Consider the following 26,431-nt stretch of genomic DNA (forward strand, 5'->3'; position numbering starts at 1 on the left):
ATGTACCCTCTGAAAAGTTCCCAGAATTCCAAATGCCACACAATTGCAGAAATGATCTGCAGCTGGCAAAGACACACCTCTGCTGGAGCATGAGGCAAATCACAATCAGCTGCTGCGGACAGTCCGAAGCCCAGCCCCATATCCCTACACCTGAGATTAAGCAAAAGCACATTCTTACAATATTTTTGTGTTTTTAAACCTTAAGTTGAAAAACTTAATGGTAAAAATAAGTATATTTCTCTATCCTTTACTTTAAATGAAGAAAAAAGAAAGAAAGAAAAAAGGAAATGACATGACTGCTCCTAGGTATGGTGGAAGAGAAGGTTTGTTGTAGATATGTGGAGAGCATAGCCAGAGGCGAGCACATCTGGGAGAGTCCAGACAGAACATGACCAGATTGGGCTGTGCCATGTGGGGAGAATGGGGGGGCAGGGCAGCAGCCAAGAGGCCAAAAGTACAGAAAGAGGGTAAGAGCAGCCCAGGCCCCTGGGCTGAAGAGCTCAGGATAAGGAGCAGGGTACACCAGTCAGGAGAGGCCTGGAGCAGGTAGGTTCTGAGGGTCTACAAGGAGAACCTGTGTCCACTTCGATATGTTAAATAGGCACCTCAGCTGTTTGTACCAGGTTTGAAACCTAAGAACATTCACTTGAATTAAAATAAAAACCTAAGTACTCTACCACCTGGAGGTTAGAGCCCTATTGTTAGAGACCGGCCCCTTTAAGACAGCCGTAGCCTGAAAAAAAAAAAAAATCAGATCATGACCCATGACTCCCTACCAGCCTATCTCTGAACAGAGGGTAAAGAGCCACCCTGTGTTGTGCTTTTACAGCTCCTGATTTATGGTGAAGCGCTGGCTGGCCCCTCCTACGCTGGTTGCCATGGGAACTACATTGAATTAAATCCCATGATGTACAATGTCCAGCTACCTTGAAAGGTTCTAGAAGTCATGTGTCTCTCTCGTTTGGGGGTCTCTCTGAAGAGGCTGCTCTAGCCAATGCCTGTCCACTCACATCCACACAACCCTCTTATGGCTGGCGGCTTTCTTGCTTCCTGCCTTTTGTTCTCACGCATAATGAAGCCCCTAGAAGCCTCTCCTTCCTCTTAAGACCCCGATATATTGTTTTTCTAATGCTCTCCCAGTTCAAGACCCTGGCACGGCTGCAAGTCTCTTTCTTCCTAATGAACCTCCACCTTGAAAGGAAGTCACGGGCCAGCCTCCTTTCTTCAACCAAGTATGCATTTATTTTCCCTCTTTTTTAAAAAGTATACTTAACATACACTTCACCTAGAGTTGCCATCCCTTCCCGAGTGTTATCACCATCCACAGGCATAGACCAACAATAAAACTTCATCAAATATATCATGCTCACACCAAGGGCCAACACCAAGAAACTTAGCATAGAAAGCACTAGAAGGCCGGTATTATGATTTAAATGGGCAATGGCCCCCAACAGGTTATGTGGCTGAATGTTTGGTCCTCTGCTGGTGGCATTGTTTTGGGACGTTATGTAATTTTGGGGACATGGAGCCTGGCTGGCAAATGTAGACCATCCAGGGCAGGCTTTGAAGGCTCTGACACTCAGCTCCGCTTTGGGGCCGGTTCTCTGCGTGCTCATCTGCCTCAGGTGTGACTACGCTGCCCACAAGCTTTCTCGGCCTTAGATGCAGCATCTCTGGCCATCATGGCTTCCCCTGGTGGGAGCTGCCCTCTCAGACCATTTCTGTCAGGTTTTTGTCACAATACTAGGGAGAAAAAGTAATGCAGATAGGGATACGGGATGAGGTGGGAGGTCCCACACAGAGGAGCAGCAAAATGCTAAGAGAGTAGGACGGCGTTCCATCAGAAACCGGAAAACAAGCTGGGTGCCATGATGCAGGCCTATAAGCCTAGCACTCGGGGAGGCAGAGGCAGGTGGATCGCTGTGAGTTCGAGGCCAGCCTGGTCTACAAAGTGAGTCCAGGACAGCCAAGGCTACACAGAGAATCCCTGTATCAAAACAAAACAAAATAAAAGGTCCTGGCTACCCTAGATCTCTGTCTTGTTTGTTCTGTCACTCCCTCATGTCCCCACTCCCAGATAGCCTTTCGCCCCTCCCCCGCCCCCGCTCCATTAAACCTGCTGTGTTAGATCTGTTGTTCTGTAGTGTGTATCTGTGTGATGGATATCTTAGCAGCACACCTTGGCCCAACCTGCCAGGGTACCTCCCCGCTTCACTTCATCCTAACAGTCTTGGAAATAATAATAAATTGAAAAGACTTTTGAAAACAAATAAGTTTTTACTATTCATTTCTAGAGAAAGCAATGTCGGCAGTGAGTAAAGCCAAACACGGCAAGACAATGTTTTTAAATCCCCCAATATTGAAATATTCCATCCTCTTACCATAGGCCAGGACTTGTCCCCTTCCCAAATTCCTCATCCTGTCGGCTTAGGACAAGAGCTGCATGCATGATGTAGGGCTTGACACTGCCCCCTTCTCTGATCTAGTGCTCAGCAGGCTGGCTATCAGTAGCTCTAAAGCTCCTCAGAGCTGTGAGATAAATTGGGTGAGCCACCAGCTAGGAGAAGGGGTGCCTAGAGCCTCGAGCTTTTCTGTAACTCTGAGGAGCCTAAAGCGCACCTCATACTGCAAACCGACTACAACAATCTGTTTCTGATACCAAGACCTTTCTCGCCCTCCTTCCCAGGACCATAGTTTTTGCTCCCCCTCAAGCCTTGAGTAAGGTTGCTCACTCAGCACTAAGACGCCGCCACTAGAGGGCGCCCAGGGTCAGCCTGTGGCGGAGCGTGAGTCAAGACAGGGTGGGGGTGGAGCCTGGAGTCCGGTAGGTAACCCTAGGAGAGGCCTAAAGGAAGCCAGGCCCAAGGGCGGTGGAGTGACAGGAGTGGGGGCGGGGCTTACGGTGGGGGCGGGGCTGAAGCCTGAAAAGGGAGGTACGCAAGGATGATGTAGTCTATGGCTGGGGGTGGGGCCTGGGGCTGGGGGCGGGGCCTGGGTTTGAAGGCGCTAAGACCTCAGAGCCTGCGGTGGGGTCGAGGGCGGGAAAGCCCGTGTTTTCACCTTCCTTCTAGCCGCAAAGTCCTCTTGCGTCTCTTCTGGTCCTTCTTCCAGTTCTGGTGGCCCGGGATCCTCTGAGGGGCGTCCTAAACAACCTGAGGGGGCTTCCCGCCGCACATCGGCCTGCGCTCCAGGCCACGCAGGCGCCCCACCCTCAGCATGTGTTACCTAGTGCGAGGTCACCGTCGCCGTCACAGGCAACCTCAACCCCGCCCCCGCGCTGCCCCGGGCCCTTCGGCCTTCTTCCCCCGCACCTGCCCGCAAGCTCCCGGGGCCCGCAGGTGCGGAAGACCACGAAATTCCACGCCCCGCGGAGACCCACCAGCTCCCGCCACAAGAAGGGGAGGCACGGTCGGGCAGAGCTCCTGGGCAGATGTGCCAGGTGCGTGAAACCCCTGGCTGCGCTGAGCCCATGGTCCCCCGAGTCCTCCGAAGGGGCGCTCTTTTCTCCAGCGCTGTGGGGGAACCCAGTGTCCCGCAATGGGGGCCCTCCCCGAGGTGCTGCGCAACCCAGTTAAACTGTGGACCAGTCCTGTTCTAGAATCCGCAAAGCCTTTAGAGGACTGGCTCTTGATCTGTTAATGAAGAGTCTCCCTGCTTAGAAAGGCCAGGGTAGAAGCCACCTTGATTGTTCCTGCATAGTGTTAAGTTTGAGGCAAGAAGTAAATTGTAGTTAAGAGACTCATTACTGGTTCGCCCTCTGTTCATCTCCCACTTGGCGGGTTTGCTTCAGTTGAAGTTATTTCCAAAGAAGCTTACTTTACTGTTTATTACAGGCTTGACAGAATCCACAGACCCTCAGCAGGCCGTAAGAAAATAAGTCTCTGATTTCTGTGCATCGATGAGTTGAATTTCGGCAGCAGAAAATGTTTCCTGTCCGACCTAAGGCAGAGTCACTGTTACACTAACCAAGACAGTTTCTAAACGCTCACCTTTTATTTATCTATTTACTCTGCAGACTGCTTGTTAAGGCAAGAAGCATGGAGGTAATTCACGGCAAGCCCTACTGTTGCAGGGAGCTTGAAGGAGCTGACATCCTGTCAGACACCTTCTACTCTAACGCGCTGCACACCCCACTCGAAACAACCATCCGCCCAACCGCTTCAGAAGACAGGTAAGATAAAACTTAGAAAAATGCAGAAGACTCATCACATGAGTGACTTTTTCTAACACACAAACACACACTTTAGCACTCCCATTTATCATATGAAAGAGAAAGCAAAACATGGTTAACATGCATGGTTAATCTGTTAAAACTGGAATCATATGCTGCCGCATACTATAAAAGGCAGACATCAAATTCTCCCACTGCACTCTAGAAGTGTGTTCACTTCATTGGTTTTTTTTGTTTTTTTGTTTTTGTTTTTTTTTTTTAATTCTTGAAACCCACGCACACACAAAAGCACATACGCACATATGCTCTCTCTCTCTCTCTCACACACACACACACACACACACACACACACACACACTGCTATTAGTTCTCAGCAAGCTTTAAAAAAAAAATGAGAAGTTTATTCTGAGTTTTCTTGTAACCATGCCTTCCCATAGTGACTAGTGAAACAGAGCCCTCTAAGTTTGGGATTGATTCTGAAGATTCTACACAGTAACTCTAATAGGTTTTGGTTCATCCATACCTTGCCTAAAACAAACTAAACACTTTTCTGTGGCTACAGATTAAAACACCAACAATTTCATGATTATCCTCTTTGTTCAGGAGTATTTTATTTGAAATAATTATTTCATCCTAAAAACCTCAACTTATATTTTAAACAGCTCCTTCTACACACGTTATGTGCATTAAGCTGAGGGGTGAAGGTTGAATAGATTTGAGTATCTAAAATAAGAAAAAAAGGAAGGAAGGAAGGAAGGAAGATGCTACTGTGGTAGCTCACACCTGTTAATCCAGCACTCAGTAGACCAAGGCAGTTGAGTTGGCATGAGTCCCTGCCACCTGGGGCAGAGAGGAAGATTGCAGGGGTAGAGGAAGTTGGAGAAGTTAAGGGTTATTAGGGCATTACCTCTTATTTTTAATGGTTTTTTTTTTTTTCAACTTTTCAGCTTCACTGGATACCAGTATGCATGATTGATTACCATTTCTTTCTGGCTCATCTTCTGGGACAATGTAATTTACTGGGGTCAGATATTGAGAAATTGACTCATTTATGACTTAAATGTAACTTTACAAACTTAGAAATTAAAGCTTCGTTTGTCATTAATCACAAGTGTTGAATATTTTCCCTTGTCATGTCCCCTAAGCCATATGTGTTGATCATAGTCAGAGCTGGGAAAAGGGGAAGGCTGACCGCTGTTTGCGAGGACCCCAGAGTGGTCACTGTGCTTTTCTAAACTGCTTGGTGCAGAGCTTGGGACATGTTCTCCAAAACGAGCCAGAAAGAATTTCTTTTTTTTTCTTTATGGTTTCATCACAGATACTCAAGCCTGCTGTTATATATAGGATCAGGCAGCCATCATCATACATAGTGCAGTAAAATACCATTTACAAAAGTTGGTAGGTCCATCGGTCATAGGTTAGTAGTTGTTTATCTAGACATTTCATGTGATTCTTGGTTCCATTCGTAAGACAGTCCTGAGTGTTAATTCTCCATTATACTTAGTTGTTACTGTGGGGGTGAGAGGGGGGAGCTCCATGCTGTGCTCTGTGCTAACAGAGAGAAGCACCCAGCAGCTCTTGCCTCTCTGAGCTCCTCTTCCATGTCTCTGACTGCCTCCCGCACACCTTCAGAGTACAGTCCCGTAGAAGATGGTTCTGCTTTTCTCTTGTGCTTTTCCACAGCCCTCTGCCACTATGCCCACAAGTTTCTGACCACCACACCAGCTCTAAAGATGGGGATGCAAAACAAGTTTTATGGCTCATGTAATCAACTAAGTTTTGCCTAAGGCTTTACGAGTCCTCCAAACTTACCCAAATACCCTAGATAGAACCGTGTAGCACTCTTAATCCTCTGACTTGAGACTTCGGCTGCTTCTGTTCAGCAATACATTGACCCACATATAGAACTCAATCCCTCGATCCCCCAGTTATGGCTCAGTCCCCTCCATCGTAGCACAGCATTTGTCAACATAGGGACCTCACCGAACTGCTGGGAAGCAAGCAGTGCCTTGACGGTATTGGTAGTATTCCTTCACAATACTCCAAGTCTCTTCAACAGAGGATGCCATGGAGATCCAAATACAAAGGAGCAAGTTTGACCCTTACCTTATAGCACATTTAACTCATTATTATTGAGAGACACAGATATAAAAACAAGGACTAAAACCATAAAACTCATAGAGGGAAAAGCAGGAATAAATTTTTATGGTTTTAGATTTGCAATATATGTGTAACTTCCTAATCTGTACAACAGAAGTAAAAATACATTGAACTTTATCAAAATTAGGAACTTTGATATTTCAAAAGATACTCTCAAGTAAGTGAAAAGAAAGTGTACAGAATAAGAGGGCATATTTTCATAGTATAGTTAATAAGGGACTTGTGTCTGGGACTTACAAAGAACTTATAATTAAGAAATAAGACAAGGTGGCTAGAGAGATGGCCTAGAGGTTAAGGGCACTGTCTGCTCTTTCAGAGGTCCTGAGTTCAATTCCCAGCATGGTGGCTCACAATCACCTATAGTGAGATCTGGTGCCCTCTTCTGGCCTGTAGGTGTTACATGCAGGCAAAACATGGTATTCATAATAAACAAACCTTAAAAAACAAAACAAAACAAATTTAAAAAACACAAATATCCATTTTCCGAAGAATTAGTAACAAAAAATGCTGTTGTCACTAAGAAAATTCAAATTAAAAATTATATTAAATATTTTAATTTAATTTCAGTGACATATTCCTTCACTTCTGTGAAAATGGCTACAGTTCTTTTTGAAGATAAATAACAAGCGCTATCATGAATATGGAAATTTGAACCCTTAAACCATGCTTTTAGAAGTATGAAATGAAGCATCCGCTATAGAATAGCCCAGTGGTTCCCAGCAAACTAAACACAAATTAACATGTGATACATCCGTAGCATTCATCTTTTGGTAGTGCTCCCTAGAAAATTAAAGTACTCAAACAAAAATACTGATACAGTACAGCAATACTCTTAAAAGCTGGACGTCTACCAACCGATGAATGGTTAAGCAAAATGGAGTATCCATTGGTAGAATGCTATACAGCCATTAGGAGGAATGAAGTCCACATAATGTTTCAACCTCAAAAGCATAGAAGCCAACATAAAAGCCACATAGTATATGGGTCTGTTTATATGAAGGTGTATAAAGAAGGTAGGTGCTTGTGGTAGAGTTAAGGCAGATTCCTTAATAGACACGGGCTTCTTACTGAGGTCAGGGAAATGCTATAAAATTGACTCTGGTCATTTAATTGGAGATATATATATATATATATAAAGCTTCTGTACACACCCGTGGGTCAACTAAAACTGATGAATTCCAGGCTGTTTTTTACAAACTAAACACCACCGTTGTTGAGAGGACTAACCTCGTCCCTTCAGGAGTCACCTCACACTCAATAACCAGAGTATATCATAGTCTGAGAGCATGACCTAAAATCCTAGCAAAGCAAGGGGGGCTTTTCTGCAGCCGAGCACTGTCAGAAGTCTCTCCTCTCTCACAGGTATCAGGAGCTGAGGGAGTCCCTGCCGCAGTGCAGGATTCCCTGGGGTGCCGAGAGGGAATATGGTAGCCTTATTCCAGTTGCCCTTCCTGAAGAACACAGGCCAAAATGTGAGCCTCCCCGTGTCATGGGCAAAGGACATCAGCATTATGGATTTGGTGGAGAGATCTGGCCAAAGTAAGTGAACTTTGCGGCATTCACACCCACAGAAGGTCTTCCCTGGCTGTTTTCTCGTTTACATTGTTAGTTCCTCGTCGGCGTACCTGCTTCTAGACTTCTTTCATTGTTTATAAAAAGGCACAAAGAGAAAAGCTAGTGGTTATGTCAGTAGGTTTTTGTTTTTATTTATGTTGCTGTCATCTGAGATATTAACATATCGTGGTTAGAAATTTTCTATTCATTCCACACTGACCTAAAACCAAATGAAGAGTGAGAGGCGGCTCGGCAATTAAGGGCACTGGCTGCTCTTCCAGAAAACCTGGGTTCAGCTCCCAGCACCCACATGGCAGCCCACAGCCGTCTGGAAGTCTAGTTGTGGGAGGTCTGATTCCCACTTCTAGACTACACAGGCGCCATATGCATGTGATGCACAGATAAACATGCAAGCACTGATTCCCATATACATAAAATTAAAATTGAACTAAATGAGATAAAAGATAGGAGGAGATTAAGTTAAAAATGGTTTTTCTTGAGCAAAAAGCTAGCCTGGTTCATACAGATGTTCTTGGCCTGAGACTCTGTCCTCTAGTTTGTTCTAGTATTTTGAGACTGCAGGACACTGTGTGTGTGTGTGTGTGTGTGTGTGTGTGTGTGTGTGTGTGTGTGTGTGTGTGTGTGCATGTGCGCGTGTGTGTGTGTGTTTTGGTTTTTGATTTTTTGAGACAGGGTTTCTTTGCGTAGCCTTGACTATCCTGTACTCGCTTTGTATATCAGGCTGGCCTTGAGCTCACAGCAATCCACCTGCCTCTGCCTCCCAAGTGGTAGGGTTAAAGGTGTGCACCACCACCTCCCAGCTAGGACACAATTTTTTATGTTGATTTTTTTCATGTGTATCCAGGGTGGAGTACATGGAGGCCAGAGGCCAATTTGGGAGTTGGTTCTCTGCCCCTATTCTGTGGGTTCCAGAAATTGATCGGGCTTGGCAGCAGTCACCTTTACCCACTGAACTAAGTGACCAGTTCATATTTTCAAGCAACAAACTGTAAGGTGATTTTTTCAGTAAGGGTGCTCAAAACACAAAACTAAAGGAGCCTGGGCCTGGAGGTGCAGGCCTGTAATCCATGCTGACTAAGACACTGAGGCAGAAGGATGAGAAATTCAAGGCCTGGCAACTTGGTAAGAAAGATCCTGTCTCAAAATGGAAAATAAAAGAAAAAATGATTCAGGGTATAATTCAGTGTTTAGTGGTGAAGAACTTGCCTAGCATACACAAGGCTTTAGGTTAAAAAAAGAAAAAGAAAATCAAGCAGCAAATTAAATTAAATGCCACATTATTTGCTAAGGTTATTATATTTACCCAGAATGGAATCCATAAAATGTGGCACAGAGCACACTCTCTTTCTTGCCTTATCTAACACTCCCAGTTGCCTGGTTTACTAAAAATCTAGGTAACTAGCTTCTTGTTATTCTAAAGCATGTAAAAGAAATAAATTAGGAAAGATAAGCCACAGCTAGAAAATGAGATGTTAATAATAGGGCCGTGTGTAGCCAGTGACCCTCTCTAAGCCTCAACCAATAAGAAAAAGGCCCATCAGACACCAAGACATCAATACACATTACCAATCATACATTCCAGGCACATCTGAGGCAAGGCGAGCCCATGTTGACAATAGCTTTTAAATTCTATTTTATTTGGAGTATTGACTGCCTCTACCTCCCTCCTGCACCCTAATCCCTTCCAACACTCTAACACTAGGTATGCGAGGACGGAGATTTAGTGGGGAGAGGGTTACAGACCCCTTTACTTCTCCTGGTCCATTGCCACAGCAGTGCACACTCTTAACCGCTGAGGCATAGCTCTGGCCCTCTTTTTTATTTTCAGTTTTTTAAGGAAGATCTGTTTATGTGACCTAAGTTGAGCTTCCCCGTCCTGCCTCCGCACCCTGCTGGTGGACTTGCAGGCGGGTGCCACCATTCCTGCGCTCTTTAGGTTTGACAGCAGCCAAAATGATCTCGTTCGAAATGCCAAGTTGAGATGGTTACGTTTCCCCAGCCTGTTTACTGAAAACGTCTTTACCACTAATTTAAAGCACTAGCTTTTGCATATTCTATATAGCAGTTCCATATACTCATGACTGCATCCACTACTTGTCCTTTCCTATCTAATGGATGTGCTGTGTTTTGGTTAAAAAGAAGAAGAAGATACTCACTGAGCCTGTTGTCTTTTCAGAAAGCTTCCTATTGAGCAGTTCTACCATTTGACACAGAACAAGAAAAGCGATGTCTACGGAAATGACTCCTTGTAAGTCCCAGGCGGGGGCTGTTTTGTGTGAGTTCGCAGAGTATTTCAAGCGGAAATGAGCTGTGTGAGAAATGTAAAAGCCCGTTTATAGAAACAAACCTTTCCTTTATGTTAATGATCACGAACACCAGAAGTAAGCTATTAACAGATGGAAACAAACGAACCAAACAGATTATCTGGTCTTTAACAGAAGGACTAAAGGGCAGGTCATCTTGGACCACATCCCTGCTTTTCCCCTACTCCAGCTAGTAAGAATCTGCAAGATGTTTTTGAAGAGTCACTGGGAATGCCAAGAGTCCTCAACAGGATTGGAATTAGTCAGGAGAGAGGCTATTATCACCTACTCTTAATAAAATTACTGCCTCTCTATGGATAAAGGATATTTCTTTTCTCACCTTCAATTTAAGGTATTATGCTCCAATATATTAAATTGTTGTTTTGAAATGGATTCTCTGTATACTGAAAAGGAATGACTTTATTTTCAAGTAAAAATAAAATACCACCCCCTATGGAACCTAGTTTCTACGTACAAGCAACATAGAGCAATTGCAGAAACACTGAACCCTTAAGATTTGTTATAAGCAGAGGCAGGTGGATCACTGTGAGTTCGAGGCCAGCCTGGTCTACAAATCGAGTCCAGGATAGCTAAGACTACACAGAGAAACCCTGTCTCAAAAAGGAAAAAAAAAAAGTTAAAGAAGCTAATGCAATATAGAACTGAGCCACTGGAGGGAGCCAAAATTTGTGTTTGTCCAAGTTTTACATATTTGAGTTTCATTAACTCAGCTCAAACATGTCAGAATAAGTGGACTGATGTCAAGAAATTGGTGTCTTAGAACATCTGTTAATTTGTATCTTTTAAATTTTTTAATTATTTAAAATGAGTTCATCTAATTTTTTTCATTTTGAATCAAGTCCGTTTTAGTCATGAAATGTCATAGCAAACTTTGTCACATGAGAACAAATTTAGATGCCAACTCGTGTTTTATTTATATAGAACAGTCTGGCAACACTAAATCCTTTAGATTCACATATTCGTCACTTCCTGCACCCCTGTATTTCTGCCTCTGTAACAGCTGGAAGACAGGAAATGATTTGTTTTTTCAGTTCACACCCACAGAATACAAATAAAGATAAAAAGCGTGACGGCGTAAGTGAACTGAGTGTTGATAATACGTTATACAATAGTGCAGGTATATGGCTTGCTGTCTTCTTGTGACTAGATCCAGTATGGAGGGTGTCTAAAAACAACTTAACAGTGTGTTAAATTTTTCCGATTTATTTTATTGTGCAATGATAACATTGATTATTTTCTGCACCTGAAGTCTTTCAGAGTCTCCTGAACATAGACTGGAAGTAGTTGCTCATCATCGATCAGAGGATAACTACCCCTCTGCAGGGGCCTTGTCTGCAAGACTTCAGTGTTAACTCCTGGCCTGTGGGCTCAGAGTAGTTAGAAAGTACACCGAAGCAGAGTGTACATGGATCAGAACATCCATGCCTCCGGGAACTTGGCTGGTTCTGTTCTCTACCCTCTGGGGATTGCGTAATATTCACTTGTCACGAGAGATCGGTAGTCATGGGCAAAGGGACAAAGCGTGGCCAATATTTATATATCCTCCCAGCCAGGCTACACAGGTCGCTTTAGGACACACAGTGGTATCACACATGACGTCAGGCTCTTAGGGTGCTCTGGCTACTGCTTGATTATGACAGAGGACATAAGAGCAGGAGCCCTCAGCCCATGAGCCTTCCCCACAAATAAAAAATGCAGAAGGTTTGGTGACCAGGACTAAGTTGAAATCAGTGGGGAAATAGATAAATAGGCAACCAAGATATGAAAATACCATTCCCAGTCTTATTACTGTGCAAAGCAATAAAAATTTGCCTACATGTCAACATGGTTCAAACACAGAATATATCTTAATATTCTTAAGTTCCTAATAGGAATTCAAACCTTTATAAAGCCTCAATTTAAGTGAGGACTTTTTTCCTGTTTCTATTCTAGGTTACCTAAACCACTTAATTCAACTGTGGGGTAAGTATACACTGTATATTTTCCTCCTTTTTACAATAAAAAAGATAGCATGCTTATGACTTAGCTGGGTTAAGCCCAGATGAAATGTTTCTTGAAAGCTGCATTTTAATTGTTGGAAGATGGTGTGGCGCCAGCCCAAGGCACTGATACTTTGTTTCTCTTCACTTATGTCCAGTCAGTCAGTCTTTTACAATACAACTTAACTTTAGCCTCCCTTTAGGTTTATATGTGTAAATCAGAAGTTAAAACAGAGATTTCCTCACACACCCTACTCTACCTACTGCGAACCTCTTAGCAATTCTCACAGCATGCTTTTCACAGCAAATGAGCCAGAAACGATGCACTATGGTGAATGAGCCCACATTTCAGATCTGATCACTTTTACATGCTGTCTTCTTTCTGTTGCAGGATTGCACCTAGAACACCATAATACATTTAGCGCAGTTTTCTTCAGGTGCCTCTTGGCTGGGTCAGCTCCCTAGACTTTACTTGTTTTGATAATCTTAATAGTGTTTGAGCATTATAGAATATTCACAGAATGACCCTAAGTGGAATTTGGCTGGTTTTTTCATTTGTTTGTTTTTTGTTTCTGTTTTTGCTTTTGTTTTTCAAGACAGGGTTTCTCTATGTATCCTTGGCTTGGCTGTCCTGGACTCGTTTTGTAGACCAGGCTGGCCTCGAACTCATAGCAATCTACCTGCCTCTGCCTCTTGAGTGCTAGGGTTAAAGGCATGTGCCGCCACACCTGGCTTGGCTGGCTTTTTTTAATGATAAGGCTAGGGTGGTGTGTTTGAGGAAGACCATGGGGGTAAAGTGCTATTTCCATACCATCCTGTTCTGCTTGGCTTATTGCTGACATGACTGGTCACTGGGCTCAGGAATGCTCACGGGCATCCCCAGTGCAGTTACTCCTGCCGTCCCTTCCCCACTGTGCTCCTAAGAAAGTGGATGTGTGCACACAGCATCTGGAGTCTGCACTGCCTTCTAGGAGCCAAGCACTTTCTCAAATTCTTCGGGGCTGGGATGTAGCTAAGATGGTAGCACACTTACCTGCTGTGCACCAGGCCTTGGCTTTCATTCCCAACACATTCCTGTAAGCCCAGCATTCTGGAGGAAGAGGCAGGAGGACCGTGATTTTTAGGTCATCCTCAGCTATAAAACGAGTCTGAGGCCAGCCTGAATGACATTAGTCTCTGTCAAAAAAAAAAAAAAAAAAATTTCCTGGTGTTCTGTTTGGAAGTTTTACATACTCTTTTGTAATTTTTTAATCACCTATTTCAAACATGTGCCTGTTTTGGTTTAGAAACCCAGGAAGTACCTCAGTGCCACTTATTTTTGTGTTTCGCGCTGGCTGAAGGCTGGTCTTTGAATCTGTTTATGTATTAGCATCCCCCTCACTGGAGTGGGGCTGTGCACAGGCTGTTACTTTTATTATTCACCTATTTTCTGGCACTACAAGATATTTCTGGGTCATCTTGTTCGCTTCTCGCCCACTCCCAGAATCAGCCGGAACCTCAAGAAGCAGCTCCTTTTATTAGAAACTGGCTTAAGAAGCCAGATCTGAGCAGTGGGTGCTCCTGGGCCACTGAAGGTCTCTTGCACCTAACTGGAAATGTTAGTGTTTTAAAAGCGTGTTTCAGCTAAAACAAAGAGCTATGCAAAAAAGCTGTCAGAATCCAGGTCAAGGTTGGGGGAGTGGGGTATTAAAACACAACCTCTAACGAATCCTTGTTTGGGGATTTTTAAAGCACGTCACCTGGGGGTGTGAAAGGACTAGCCCTTTCTGCTGGCTACTTCCTTGGGTTCAGCTCTCTTGGGTGTGAGCTTCTAAGCGGCAGGCTAGAAATGCAGCACTCTGGTGTAGGCAGGGCTGGCTCCTTCCGGCATATAGATGTGACCCCTCAGTTCTGACCTCCTGTGGCATTCTCAGCGCATGCCTCCCCATGTTCAAGTTTAACTTCCTTTTAACACACAGCCTTCAAGTCAGGGTCCCACACCCACTTCTCTATGACCCCCCCCCCGCCCCACCTCTTGCCTGATCACATGCACACTGACCCTATTTGTAAATTAGTTTCTAGTATAAGACCCTTACGGGTAGGATGTGAACACCCAGGTTTTGAGAGGAAACACAATTCAACCTATAGCCCCTGTCTTGTGTTCTTGAACCTGATTATAAACAGGTTCTGCGGTCCTCTCCATCTCATACAGCTTCTGCACGTTCCCTGAGTCTGTGCCAGTGCTCCTCCAAGCAATAGTAAAACTAGATCAGGCGGCTTGGCTTGGAAGTCCTGTCCAAGATGTTGGATTACTGGGCTAGATGTTCAAGGTGATTCTGTAAAAATAAAATATACAAATCTTCTTAAAACCTGAAGCATTGGGGCTGGAGAGATGGCTCAGCAGTTAAGGGCACTGGCTACTCTTCCAAAGGACCTGGGTTCAATTCCCAGCACCCATATACAGCTCACAACTGTCTGTAACCCCAGTTCCAGGGGATCTGACACCCTCACACAGAGAAACAGACATGTGGGCAAAACACCAATGCACATACAAATTTTTAAAATATATTAAGTTTGAAAATGTAAGAAGTTAAAAGCAACAAAAAATTCTTCCTATACTTACTACAAACTGTAAAATTAATGCATTGTCTGCTTTATGTTAGCAATTTAGGAAAACTACTCACTAATAATTAGGTAGGATTATTTTTCAAGTTTAGTTTTGATTATCTGGTGAAATTAAGAAGATTTCATCATTTATGGTAGCTTGTACAGAATGCTAGCTCCACGAGTAAAGGAGTGTAGTCTGTGCTATCTTCACAGAAATTAGGACAGCATCTGCTGCAGCAAAGGAGCCCAGTGAATATTGGATTTTTTTCAATTGTAGAGAAATATGTTCATCATATCCAGTTGAACATCCCTACCACACACACATAAGCCGTGGTGCCATGTTTCCGACCTTCACATCACCTAAGGACCTCTACACCGGTGTTAAAGCTCGCGCTCAGCAGCCTTTTCCTCCTACAGTGCCAACCAAGGCCTATGACACACTGGTTTTGAAGACAAAAGGTAAAATGTGACTTGAAATCAAAACTGCATGACTTCCTATCATTGGCATGAATTCGGTAGTAGAATCAAAGAAAGCTAAAGGGGCAGCCGAGGTGCTGACCTCTCACCAGTGGGCTAGGGAAGCTGCCCAGCTCACCTGCTGAGGGAGAGTCTGCAGACATGGCCGGGGCTGCGGCTGCGGCTACACTTGAAGCACAGCTTGCGGGAGAAGCGTAGCAGTGCTCCCTGGTCTCCAGTCTCACTGCACCCTTAGGTCAGGTTAACTAAAATGCTCTCATCTCTTCAGAACAGCTGCCTCTGCTTCCATCTCCAGGTAACCCCTACAGATGTGAACTGCTCGATATCCCCACGGATTCAAAGAAAAAAGCACTGTCTTGGCCAGGTCAGGGTGTATATTATGATGTAAGTATCTTTTAAACCGTGTTTAATATCATTTTACCTAATGCACTGATAAAATACACACAGTGAAGCTGGGGAGATGGCTCAGTGGATAAAGAATTTGCTATGCAAGCAGGAGGGCCTGAGTTCTAATCTCCAGCACCTATACAAAGAGCTGGGGTGCAGGGTGAATTTAACCAGACTGTCTAGCCTTTATCAGTGAGCTCCAAATTTAGTGAGGCGCCCCGTTTTACGACTATAACATGGGTAGTGATAGAGGAAGACACCCAGTGTTAACCTCTGGCCCCCAACAAGGGTACATGCACACACCCCTCCACAGGCACATGCCCACCCACCCGCACACATGCATGTATTTACACTATGTGTATATCAAATGTGTAAAAGTTCACGTGGTGGACCCTTTCTATCTAGGTGAAAAGTGTGCAACTTTAACCTTCACATTTTTGAAATCTTATCAGCTGAATTTCATATACCTGTGATAATTATGGGACACTTCAAGAGGTATAAGACAAAAACAGTTGTACATGTGCGTCCTTCAAGCCACAGTGGGGAAGGACTGCATTCCACACACTTTGCACTCTCCAACTCCATCCTTGTGACTTGTAATATATTAAGGACTTTACAAAACTCCACTTATGCATAGAAGAAATGGGAGGTTTTTTTAAAAAAAAAAAAGATTCATAAGCTATTTTCATTCCACTCATTATTAATGCATTTCCTTCAAAGTCTAAAAGAAAACGTGGTGTGTTAAATGGCTGCACACAAACCACGTTGAGATGCATCACTTAACTCTTAGATTAACTAAAATAACTCCCACCGAGCCCATTTTATAGATGGGGGCACTGAGACTCAAAGTTTGTGACTAGGCAGTGCTTGCAGAGCTCATGCTTGTGAGGCTTGCCTCTGCCCTTCACATGGATAAAAGGGGGAAAGTTTCAACCATGAGCGAACATATCCAGGGAACATATCAAATATTATTATTTGACAATAATAATAGCATTTACTGGCCAAGTGGTTTCTAAGAGGCAGTGCAAGGTTCTTCCATATAGTAGTTCCTTGCAATGGCAGGTTAAAAACACCTGGGTTTTCCCTGGAAAGACCACAGTGACAGGCCACATGCGGTCACTGCAGTGACACACAGCTGTCCATCAAGTAAACAACTCCTGTTTGTGTTTTGAAGCCTATCTAAAGGAACCCTTTACACAATCATTTTGACTGGATCTCTGATTTGTATGTCTTTTGCTAATTATTTACTTATAATAAATTATTTTTAAAAGTCTTGCAAATTAAATTTCTAAAAAAAAAAAGAAAATCACAGGATCTCTGATTCCTTCAGGCAAAACCTGTTACCTGAGTAACAGAAATATGGGAGGATGTTCTGGCACCCACCCCATTATTTCAGTTCTAGGCATCCACATCTCTATGTGCTTTCTTCACCTTGCTCCCGTTGGGGTTTCTCTTCGCCCAAGTGGACATAAAGCGCCATGGCGTGGTGAGTTAGGAAGGCCCTCTGGAACCAACCTTACTGTTTCTCCTCGTCTGCTGTCCCCTGAGCAGATTCATGCCGTGGGAAGCTCTCTTCCAAGGCCTTTTGTTTGTCTAAAATGTGCTTGTTTTCCAGGGCTCCTCTCAACAGTTTGTTTCTATTGAAACATAGTTGCATGCAGCTCAGAAGACCTTTGTTCTGGTTAATAGCTGCCCTTGGCTGGCACCTGCTGTCCCACGGATATGGGAAACATACTGTTTCTCTTGAGCTTTGATTTGCTATCCGTATGCTATCTGGCCTTCAGACTTGAAAAGTTGGAGGAATAATATAAAAACTGGAAAATGTTGGATAAGAAGACCTTATTGTCAGTCCAGCAGGAGTTATTTTCTCCTCTGCTAACACCTACTATGTTCCATAGCCAATAACTTTCCACACTGACTCCATAGCTCATCAACTAGTTACAAGATAAAATACAGAATTTTGTATTTTATCGCGGTGGGTGGGTGTTGTGGGTATTTGTAACAGGACCTCATGTAGCCCAGACTGGCATTGTATTTGGCATGTGGCAAGAATGACCTCCCAAGTGCTAGGATTACAAGTATGTGCCACCACACTGTTTCTTCAGTGCTGGGGATGGAACTCAGGGTATTATTCATGCTGGGCAATCGCACTACCAACTGAACTACATCCCAGGCTCTCACATACAGTGCTTTATACAAGTATTTCCTACTGGCTTTATTCTTTTTCATGTCTCCAATGTATAGTCTCACTTTTGTGGTCTGTTCTAACTAGTCTTTTTGTTTGTTTGGTTGGTTGGTTGGCTTTGGCTTTTCGAGACTGTTTCTCTGTGTAGCACAGTCTGTGCTGGAACTCAACTCTGTAGAGCAGGCTGGCATCAAAGAGATCCACCGGCCTCTGCCTCCCAAGCGCTGGGATTAAGGGCGTGTACCTGACAGTGGTGGTGGTGTGTGTATGCACGTGCAGGAGAGAAAACAACTTCCGGGTGTCGTTCTCTCCTCCTTGCATGGATTCTGAGATGACACTCAGGCTGTCAACTTCAAGGCAAGCACTTTTGCCTGCTGAGCCATCTCACTGTCCCTGGGGCTCAGTTCTTAACAGAGTACTTTGAGTGTCACCTTGTCCTCATCCTCTCTGATGCATGTGTGAAGTTTATGCTGTCAGGAATGCAGAGCTCCAGGTCCCTCATTCCCACCCACAGCCCGAAGTGTCCCTGTGTTTAATCTGCATGTTTTCTCCACTGAGTCATTCCTAATTCTTGCTGCTTGGGCCAGGTTGTGGTGGTTTGAATAGGAATGTCCCCCATCCCCCCCCCCCCATCCATCCCCACCCTGTAGACTCATGTGTGTGAATGCATGGCCTATAGGGAGTGGCACTATTAGGAGGTGTGGCCTCGTTGGAGGAAGTGCGTCCCTGTGGGGGCGGGCTTTGAGGTCTTATATGCTCACATTATGCCCACTGTGGCACACAGCCATGTCTGCAGCCTGCAGGCAGATAAAGATGTAAAATTCCCAGGTCTACCTGCAGGCTACCATGGGTCCCATGGGGATAACAGACTAAACTTCTGAAACTGTAAGCCAACCCAAATTAAATGTTTTCCTTTATAAGAGAAGCCATGGGCATGGTGTCTCTTCCCAGTAAGAAGACCCTAGGACACAGGTCTTCTGTTGCCACTACTTTCTTCCTTCTGAGATCTCCTCTCTGGCCATTTCCAACCATTAGTAAGCCAGGCATACATTCCTTTTCCTTCCACAATTGGTAAACATAACCGAGGTTTAATATTTGATTATTCTGGGCTGCTTATGCCACTGTTTGATGAGAAGGCGAGGACCCCTTGCCCTTTTTATTTCTCAAGAACAGAGTGCACTTAGCATCCATCAGGTTTGTACTACAAAAAGTCATTAGGACAAAATGTACTTTGTAATCATCTGTGGAATAAAATGAGATCTAATCCCTGAAGGAGGTGCTAAACACCTCCCTAGCTTTATTTTGGTTTGGTTTGGTTTGTGCTTGTTTCTCCAGACAGGGTTTCTCTGTGTAACCTTGGCTGCCCTGGACTCACTTCAGGCTAGCCTTGAACTCACAGAGATCTGCCCGCCTCTGCCTCTTCAAGTGCTGAGATTACAGGTGTGTGCCACCAAGCCTGGCTCACGTCCCTAACTTTGAACTTAATTTAAACAATTTTCAAAGCTTCTGTGGGCTCCTGTACACAGCTGGTATCTGTAAACTCACACAAGCACACATACATAGTGTATATGCAAATAAAATTTAATAATAAATAAATCTTTTTAAGGGGCTTTCTTTACTTCTGAGTAAAGCAAGCCATAGATTAATGGTATGTAGAGGTGGTTATTTACTATTTCTTGACACAGACTCAACTGCCTCTTACATGAGTTCTTTATTTACTTAATATGAGAGTTGCTTCAATATTACAAAAATTCTAAGCCGGGCGTGGTGGCGCACGCCTTTAATCCCAGCACTCGGGAGGCAGAGGCAGGCGGATCGCTGTGAGTTCGAAGCCAGCCTGGTCTACAAAGTGAGTCCAGGATGGCCAAGGCTACACAGAGAAACCCTGTCTCGAAAAAACCAAAAAAAAAAAAAAATTCTAGGGCTGGAGAGATGGCTCAGAGGTTAAAAGCACTGTCTGTTCTTCCAAAGGTCCTGAGTTCAATTCCCAGTAACCGCATGGTAGCTCACAACCATTTACAATGAGATCTGGTACCCTCTTCCGTGTGCAGGCACATATTCAGGCAGAATACTGTACAAATAATAAATAAATCTTAAAAAAAAAAAAAAAAAAAAAGAATCCTAGCAACAGTATCACCCCTAGGCCTAGGAACTTTACCTGGTTAGTCTGTGCTCCTCCCTGTGGGGTTGGGACTTTATGGAGTCAGGAGGCTGAATCCATGTACAGCACATGCTCCCCTGTCTCCCACTCCATGCCAATCTAGAGACTCTTTGTATCCATCCTTAAGAGTTACTATGTCCCCAGCCAGGATATAGCTCTAGGCTAATGGGGTAGCCTGAGCCAGCTGCTGGCTGATGGAGGTGGTAGGAGGATGGAGCAGGGACAAGAGAGCACTAGGGCCCCAGGCAGCTTCTGGCTCTTCCTGAGCACCAAGTCTTGGTGTAAAACTTGTGACAGGCTAACAGGTCTGAATCTGGAACCGTTCTTCCAGGTTGTAAAATGGTATGACAAAGTAGGTAATAGTTTATTTGTTGATTTCAGCTAACCTGTCTAGACAAATGGTAGGTTTCCTTTTACACTTTAAGCCTCAGGCCCTGTGAACATTAAAGGTGGGCGTGGCTTGCAGCAACACGTGGCATAATGCTCACAACGTCACATACTCCCCACCTCCACCTGACCTCTGCCTAGTTGCTGTGGCATGGCACAGCATGGCATCTCCCTGCTCCCTCCTTCCCTGCCCTGCTCCTGGCCTCGCTTCTCCATTCACCTACAATCGATTTCTTCTTTCAGTGAACTTCCAAGCAGTTTTGTCTTAACCTTTTTAAAATCAGCTGTCTGCAGTCACTTGCACTTACCCCTTCTCTCATGTACTAGCCGGTGTGCTTCTGGAGCGTCTGCTCCAGATGAGCCTGCTCTTCCGTCACAGTTGTGTACGTCCAGGCACTGACCAAAAGGCGCCCCACTAAGATACCTCTAGCTATGTTTACATGCACTACGCTTTGGAGACTACAAAATAAAGCTACAGTTCCATATGAAGAATGACCACTAAGGGTTGAGGATTTAGCTCAGTGGTAGAGCGCTTGCCTAGCAGTACAAAGCCCTGGGTTCAGTCCTCAGGTCTGGAAAAAAAAAGAATGACCACTGTGTTTGAATTTGAGTGACTTAAGCCTTCGTCAGCTGTAGCCAACACTGTACAGTTTCCTTTCAGGATAGAAGACAAAGGAGCAGCCACTTTGACTAGAGTCAGCATCAGAGCACAGAACCCTCAGTATGTCTGATGAAGTTGATCCAGCCCAACTCCAACCTAAGTTCTCAGGGACTATTAGATGGTCACACCTCCTTGATACAGTGTAGTCACAGTTCCAGCCACAGTGCCTGGCTTGAGCATAGTCACTAATGAAGAAAATGACCTCGGTCACTGGCCTGCCAGGACAGTGAGCTAGCCCTTACTCAGGCAGATACCATTAATAACAGCAAATCTTTGTGTTCATATTCCAGTTCCCTAAATGTGTGGAGAAAAACAAGCCAGTATTCTACCCTAAGCCTCCTAAAACCTTTGCTCCTAACCCGTCCTTGAGTCCATGGGGTGCTGTAGACTCTGCTAAAGAAGCCAATATACAAAGAAACCTTGAGAGGTCCCATTGGATCACTTCTTACAATCACGACTTCACAGGTACGCGCTCACACCAAGGCACACTCATAAACGCCATTAATCAAAGCTTCCACACTCTGATGTTCTTTCATGTTGCTCAGTGTAAACGCTGGCCCACATTAGTGGGAGGGCTCAGTTTCTCTTAGCTGGGAGGTTAGGGCTGGTTTATATTTTGTTTTATCTAACTTTTATGATAAAGAGAAAGGGTGGGTTTTCCTGTTGACAGAGTAGTTTAATTACCATTCTTCATTTACCAAAATAATAAAGACAATGTTTCCATTAAGGTCTAGGGCCCATGAGCCCCCTTGAGCTGGATGATTACCATGCAAAGGAGGTAGCAGAGCTAACTGGACAGATAGGATTTGACCCACAGCCTGTAAGTAATTGCAGTCAACTCTCAGTTATGTAGGGGAGGGCATCCAGGCCTTGGCTCCTTGCTTTTCCCATGTTTTGTGTCTTGAGTATTGGTGGGCACCCAAGCAAAAGGACAATCTAGGTGGTTTTGAAAAATAACTCTGAACTTACTGGATTTGGAGACCCTTATCACAATTTGGAAAAACAAAAATTTCTTCACAGTACTATTTTTTAAAACATTTTCTATCATATTACTATTGATAAATAATTCACAAAAGAATTTATTTATAAAAAGTGAAGCTTAACTAGTAACTTCATGATCCCTGATAAAGTCTGAATCTTTGCAGATTTGTGTACCTTACACAGTACCATTACCTTTGAATAAATTAATGACTTCTTCCTGATAAGCATAATGATTGAGGGTTGGCTGAATTACAATCAAAAGCCAATAAGTTTTTTGCCTTTATCAATAAAGAGCTGATTATATAAATGGCTTGGAAGAAATTATCAAGCCCTGTAATAAAATATATAATCTGTTAAACCAATTATATAAAAAAAATGTGAACTGACCTAATATTCACGTGTTGGTTTACTCTGTAAATAAAAATTTCAAAAACATAATTTTCAAAGCTATAAATGGTGGAAATACATATAAAACTCACATAAGCATGATATTATAGATTATTTTTATTTCATAGTGAACATTTAATTTTATATTAGCTCCAGCATTTGTGAAGGGGATACCAAATCAAACACCTGAGTTGGGTCCATAAACTGTGCTTTATCAGGTTATCAAAGAAAGGGCTTCTAATTGTGTTGGCTCTGTATTTGCAATGGGCACTCTCTGCTGCATTAGTTACACGCTCTGACATTGGGGTGTGCTTGACACGCACAAGCAGCTCCAGGAAAGCATGTCTCAGTGGGGAACCTTCTTAAAGACCGAAATGCCAGTGCTGGGGCTAGAGATGATCTTCAGTGGGCAGCGGGCTACCTCAGCATGCACGGAACCCTGGTTTGACTGCTCAGCACCTCATACACTAGGCATGGTGCCACATACCTGTAATTCCAGCACAGGAAGGTTCGTGAGCTGAAGGTCATCCTCGGCTGCATATCAAGTTCAAAGCCAGCCCGGGATATATCAGAAGAAATAAGAAAGTACTAGGAGCTGTTGCTCACATGGCAGAGACTGTTAAAATCTGATATGCCTTAATGACGAATGTAGTGAGACACTCCAGGAAGCTGGGGTCTTTCTGGGCTTCACAGTATATCTACTAGAGCCTGATTAGCTAAAGATTATAACAATGATTCAGGATGAAAATTCCTCCAACTATGAGAGTCCAAAAGGATCATCCAAAGCCCCTTATTCTTTAAGTCCACGCTACTGTTACTATTTTATCACCACTTTTTTTTTTTTAAACATTGGGTATTATGTAGTCCAGGCTGGCCTCAGACTTTCTACATAGCCAGGATGACCCTGAATTTCCAATCCTGTGTCTACAGGATTACAGGGCTTTACCATTATGGCCAGTTTTATGAAGTACTTCAGATGGAAGGCAAGCTTCTATACCCCTACCACTCCAAACCCCCCCCACTTCTATACCCCTACCATTCCCAACCCCCCCCACACACACCATTATTATCTTTCCCCTGATATCAACATGCCTATAATTCTTGTTGGTGTTTTCTTTAGCATATTATTATAAAAATTTTAAGCATATAGAAATAATTTTCATCTATGACCTGTATACTCACCAACTAGATTTTACCATCAACACTTACTCACTCTTTGGCATAATCTATTCCCCCTAACCATCCATCGGTATTTTTATTATTGTATTATTATTACATATTTTAAAGTACAGACCTTAATATACTTTATCCCTTAAGATTGGATGTGCATAGCATTTATCAGAGTTTGTTTTTCTGTTTGTTGTTCAATATTAACTATACATGCATTAAAATTGTACAGATTAAATGTACATTTGTCAAAACAAAAGCATACAGCTTTCATTCAAGCCTCTGCCACAGTACAGGACATGTGTCGCCAACCATGCCCTTACACGCCACCTCTTCGTCCCCTACCTACATAACTCCAGTAATAGAATCCTGAATATGCTTCCTGTTTTTATAATTTCCAAGTCTGATTTAATCCATACTTTTAAAACATCTCAGAGAAAACACAGACAGGGCAGCAGGTACACCTCAGTGGTAAAGCATGTACTTGGCATGTGCCAAGGACCATGCTTAGGCCCTAAGACTAGTCAACAGGCATCATGGACTGGGCACCTCAGACAAGGCTCCTCAAAGCATTCAGCATGCCACCAGTCTCAGAGGCACCTGCGACACTTGTTAGAACGCACGTTCCTGAGCTGGAAGTACACAGGTTTGCTCCCTCTTACACACCCTCCCAAAACAAGGAGATGCCAGACCTCCACTGGAGACCTTCCAAGTCTTAGTCTTAGGACTAGTTAGGATTGGCTCTGCCAGCCCTGAAGGTGGCTCTGATTCGGCCTGGGCTTGTCTAGATGATTTAAATGACTGCACAGGATAGTCAATGCATTCTTGATTTCATACGTTTTAATCCACTGAGTCCTTTTGTTTCTTTGAAATTTTGAGAACCAAGAATTCCCACACAGAAAAGCTAGTCTATAGTTGTATAAATTACTTAAGGCTAGTAAAAGAGAAAAATGTATTTATTTGGACCCAAGTTTCAATGTCTTCAAAAAAATACTGATAGATTTTAGTGTATACACTTTGACCCTTCTCCTATTTACGGATAGTAAAAATGGGTATGAAATTGGCCTATTTGTAGCCATATCATTATAGTGATACATTTATTAATTAGTTTATTTCCCTCCCCACCTTTTATTCCACTGGTATAGCAAGAAAAATTCCATCCTGCCTTAAAACCTTCCAGACCTTTGGAAGGTCGAATTGCCCGGCTTATGCAGAACCAAAGACCTTTGGAAGCTACAGTGGAGCAAGGACCACCTTCCTGTCCAGATTGTACCCCTAGAGTTTTGTGTGCTTTTCATACATTCATCCCAAGTTCGATAGAAACGATGGCCATGAATGATAACCTCCTGCCTGGGATGACCCATAAAAACCAGGATATTGAAGATAAGATTAAGGAAGAACAAGGCTTGATGTCTCCCTATCCACTCTCAACTTGTTATCCAACAAAAGATATGACTAACCTTTATGACCTTAAAACATTTCCAAAGATCACGGACACTAAAAAGACAGATGATTTATACTGGAGACAGATGGCGTTAAAACCCCTACCCATATCCTACTCTAAGTCAAACCATTACATTGACTATGAGCCACTTAGGTCAGGCTTCCACGACCCATTCACTATGTGTCGAAACCCTGCCCGCATCAGTAAGTCTAATATTCTACAGAACAAAATAGATATGGATGATTTGAATTATGACACCACCTTATGTAAGCCAGAATTTTGGAGCATGGACATGGACATGGAAAACAATGAAGAAACAAGACCTATATTGGAGTGGATTCCTAGAGCTGGAGTGCCCAAGCCTCAGACTAACCTTCTAGATCTTAGGAATTCATTTTCAAAGTCCATGGCACAGAAGTGTTTCCATGACTCCATCCAAGATGAACAAAGAGACCTCAGGGATAAAGTGCAGTGTGGGAAGAGACATCAGTTCTATGGCTACAATTCACATTATTTATATAATTGAGACATTCCCTCTTCCATTCAAAACCCAGCCTCTTGCAAGAAAATAAAATATGTCACAGAGCGCCCTGCATTTCGCTGGATTCTGTTTCTGTATTAAGCCATAATGACATTTGTGTTTTTAAAATTTTAGTTAGGATCTGGTCAGAGGGACCAAAATAATGTCCTCACTTCTTAAAACATTTTAACAGTTTGTCAACAAAATATCAACCAGGAAAAAAAATTAGCCTTTAATCTCATCTTCAAGATACACTCGGAAGTTTTCCAAAATCACGAAAATCAATGTGTAGACAAAATTTGCATCATCATTTTGCAAGAAATGAAAAGTTGAAAAAGAATTCACATATTGAAGATCTGACAGACAACTATAGAATGTATCATGCTTTAATAAAACTAGCATGTTAACAATCTCTTTCTGTAAATGATTTCACAACATGATGGGTAAAATTCATCTCTGAGTTCAAGGCCATTTTGGTCTACATAGTAGCCTTCAGGGAAGCCTCAGTATCAAAAAAAAGAAAGAAAGAAAGAAAAGAAAAGAAAAAAAGGTAGGGTGTAGAATTCAACGCCCCACCCCCGCCCCCAGTTAATTGAGGGTAGTGTGGCTCTCCAAACTATGTAACTTCAACAAACTATGTTGACAAGTCAGGGGGAAAGATAGACCCCCAATGTCCTGCACTACACATTACAGGTTAGATTGTTTCCTTCCCCTTAGCCTTCTGATAGAAAACAGCTATTTTGTTCAGATAGTTATTTTGTGGCGATCCAGACAATTTATTAGACTTACAATTTTGGCAAGGAAAAGTTTAGCCAGGTTCCAGTTATTTCCGGAGTCTAACACTATCATATTTAAGTGTTTGCCTAATGTTCAGGTAAC

General features: G+C 43.4%; 1 protein-coding gene across 3 annotated transcripts; it reads left to right on the forward strand.

The window, feature by feature from the left end:
* Window positions 1-2,989: 2,989 nt before the first annotated feature.
* Window positions 2,990-25,967, forward strand: C10H7orf31 (chromosome 10 C7orf31 homolog). Of its 3 annotated transcripts, XM_051152385.1 has the most exons (10): window positions 2,990-3,439; window positions 4,016-4,171; window positions 7,694-7,870; window positions 10,083-10,154; window positions 12,163-12,192; window positions 15,073-15,254; window positions 15,568-15,656; window positions 21,344-21,518; window positions 21,782-21,873; window positions 24,734-25,966. In XM_051152385.1, the coding sequence occupies exons 2-10, from the start codon at window positions 4,038-4,040 to the stop codon at window positions 25,556-25,558; spliced, it is 1,776 nt and encodes a 591-aa protein (XP_051008342.1). In that variant the 5' UTR covers window positions 2,990-3,439; window positions 4,016-4,037; the 3' UTR covers window positions 25,559-25,966. The 3 variants fall into 3 exon arrangements, with proteins under 3 accessions (XP_051008342.1, XP_051008345.1, XP_051008343.1); XM_051152388.1 differs by lacking the exon at window positions 7,694-7,870 and having other exon boundaries at window positions 24,734-25,967; XM_051152386.1 differs by lacking the exons at window positions 10,083-10,154; window positions 12,163-12,192.
* The last annotated feature ends 464 nt before the right edge of the window (window positions 25,968-26,431 follow it).

Source organism: Acomys russatus, chromosome 10 (genome assembly GCF_903995435.1).
Source record: "Acomys russatus chromosome 10, mAcoRus1.1, whole genome shotgun sequence".
NCBI lineage: Eukaryota > Metazoa > Chordata > Mammalia > Rodentia > Muridae > Acomys > Acomys russatus.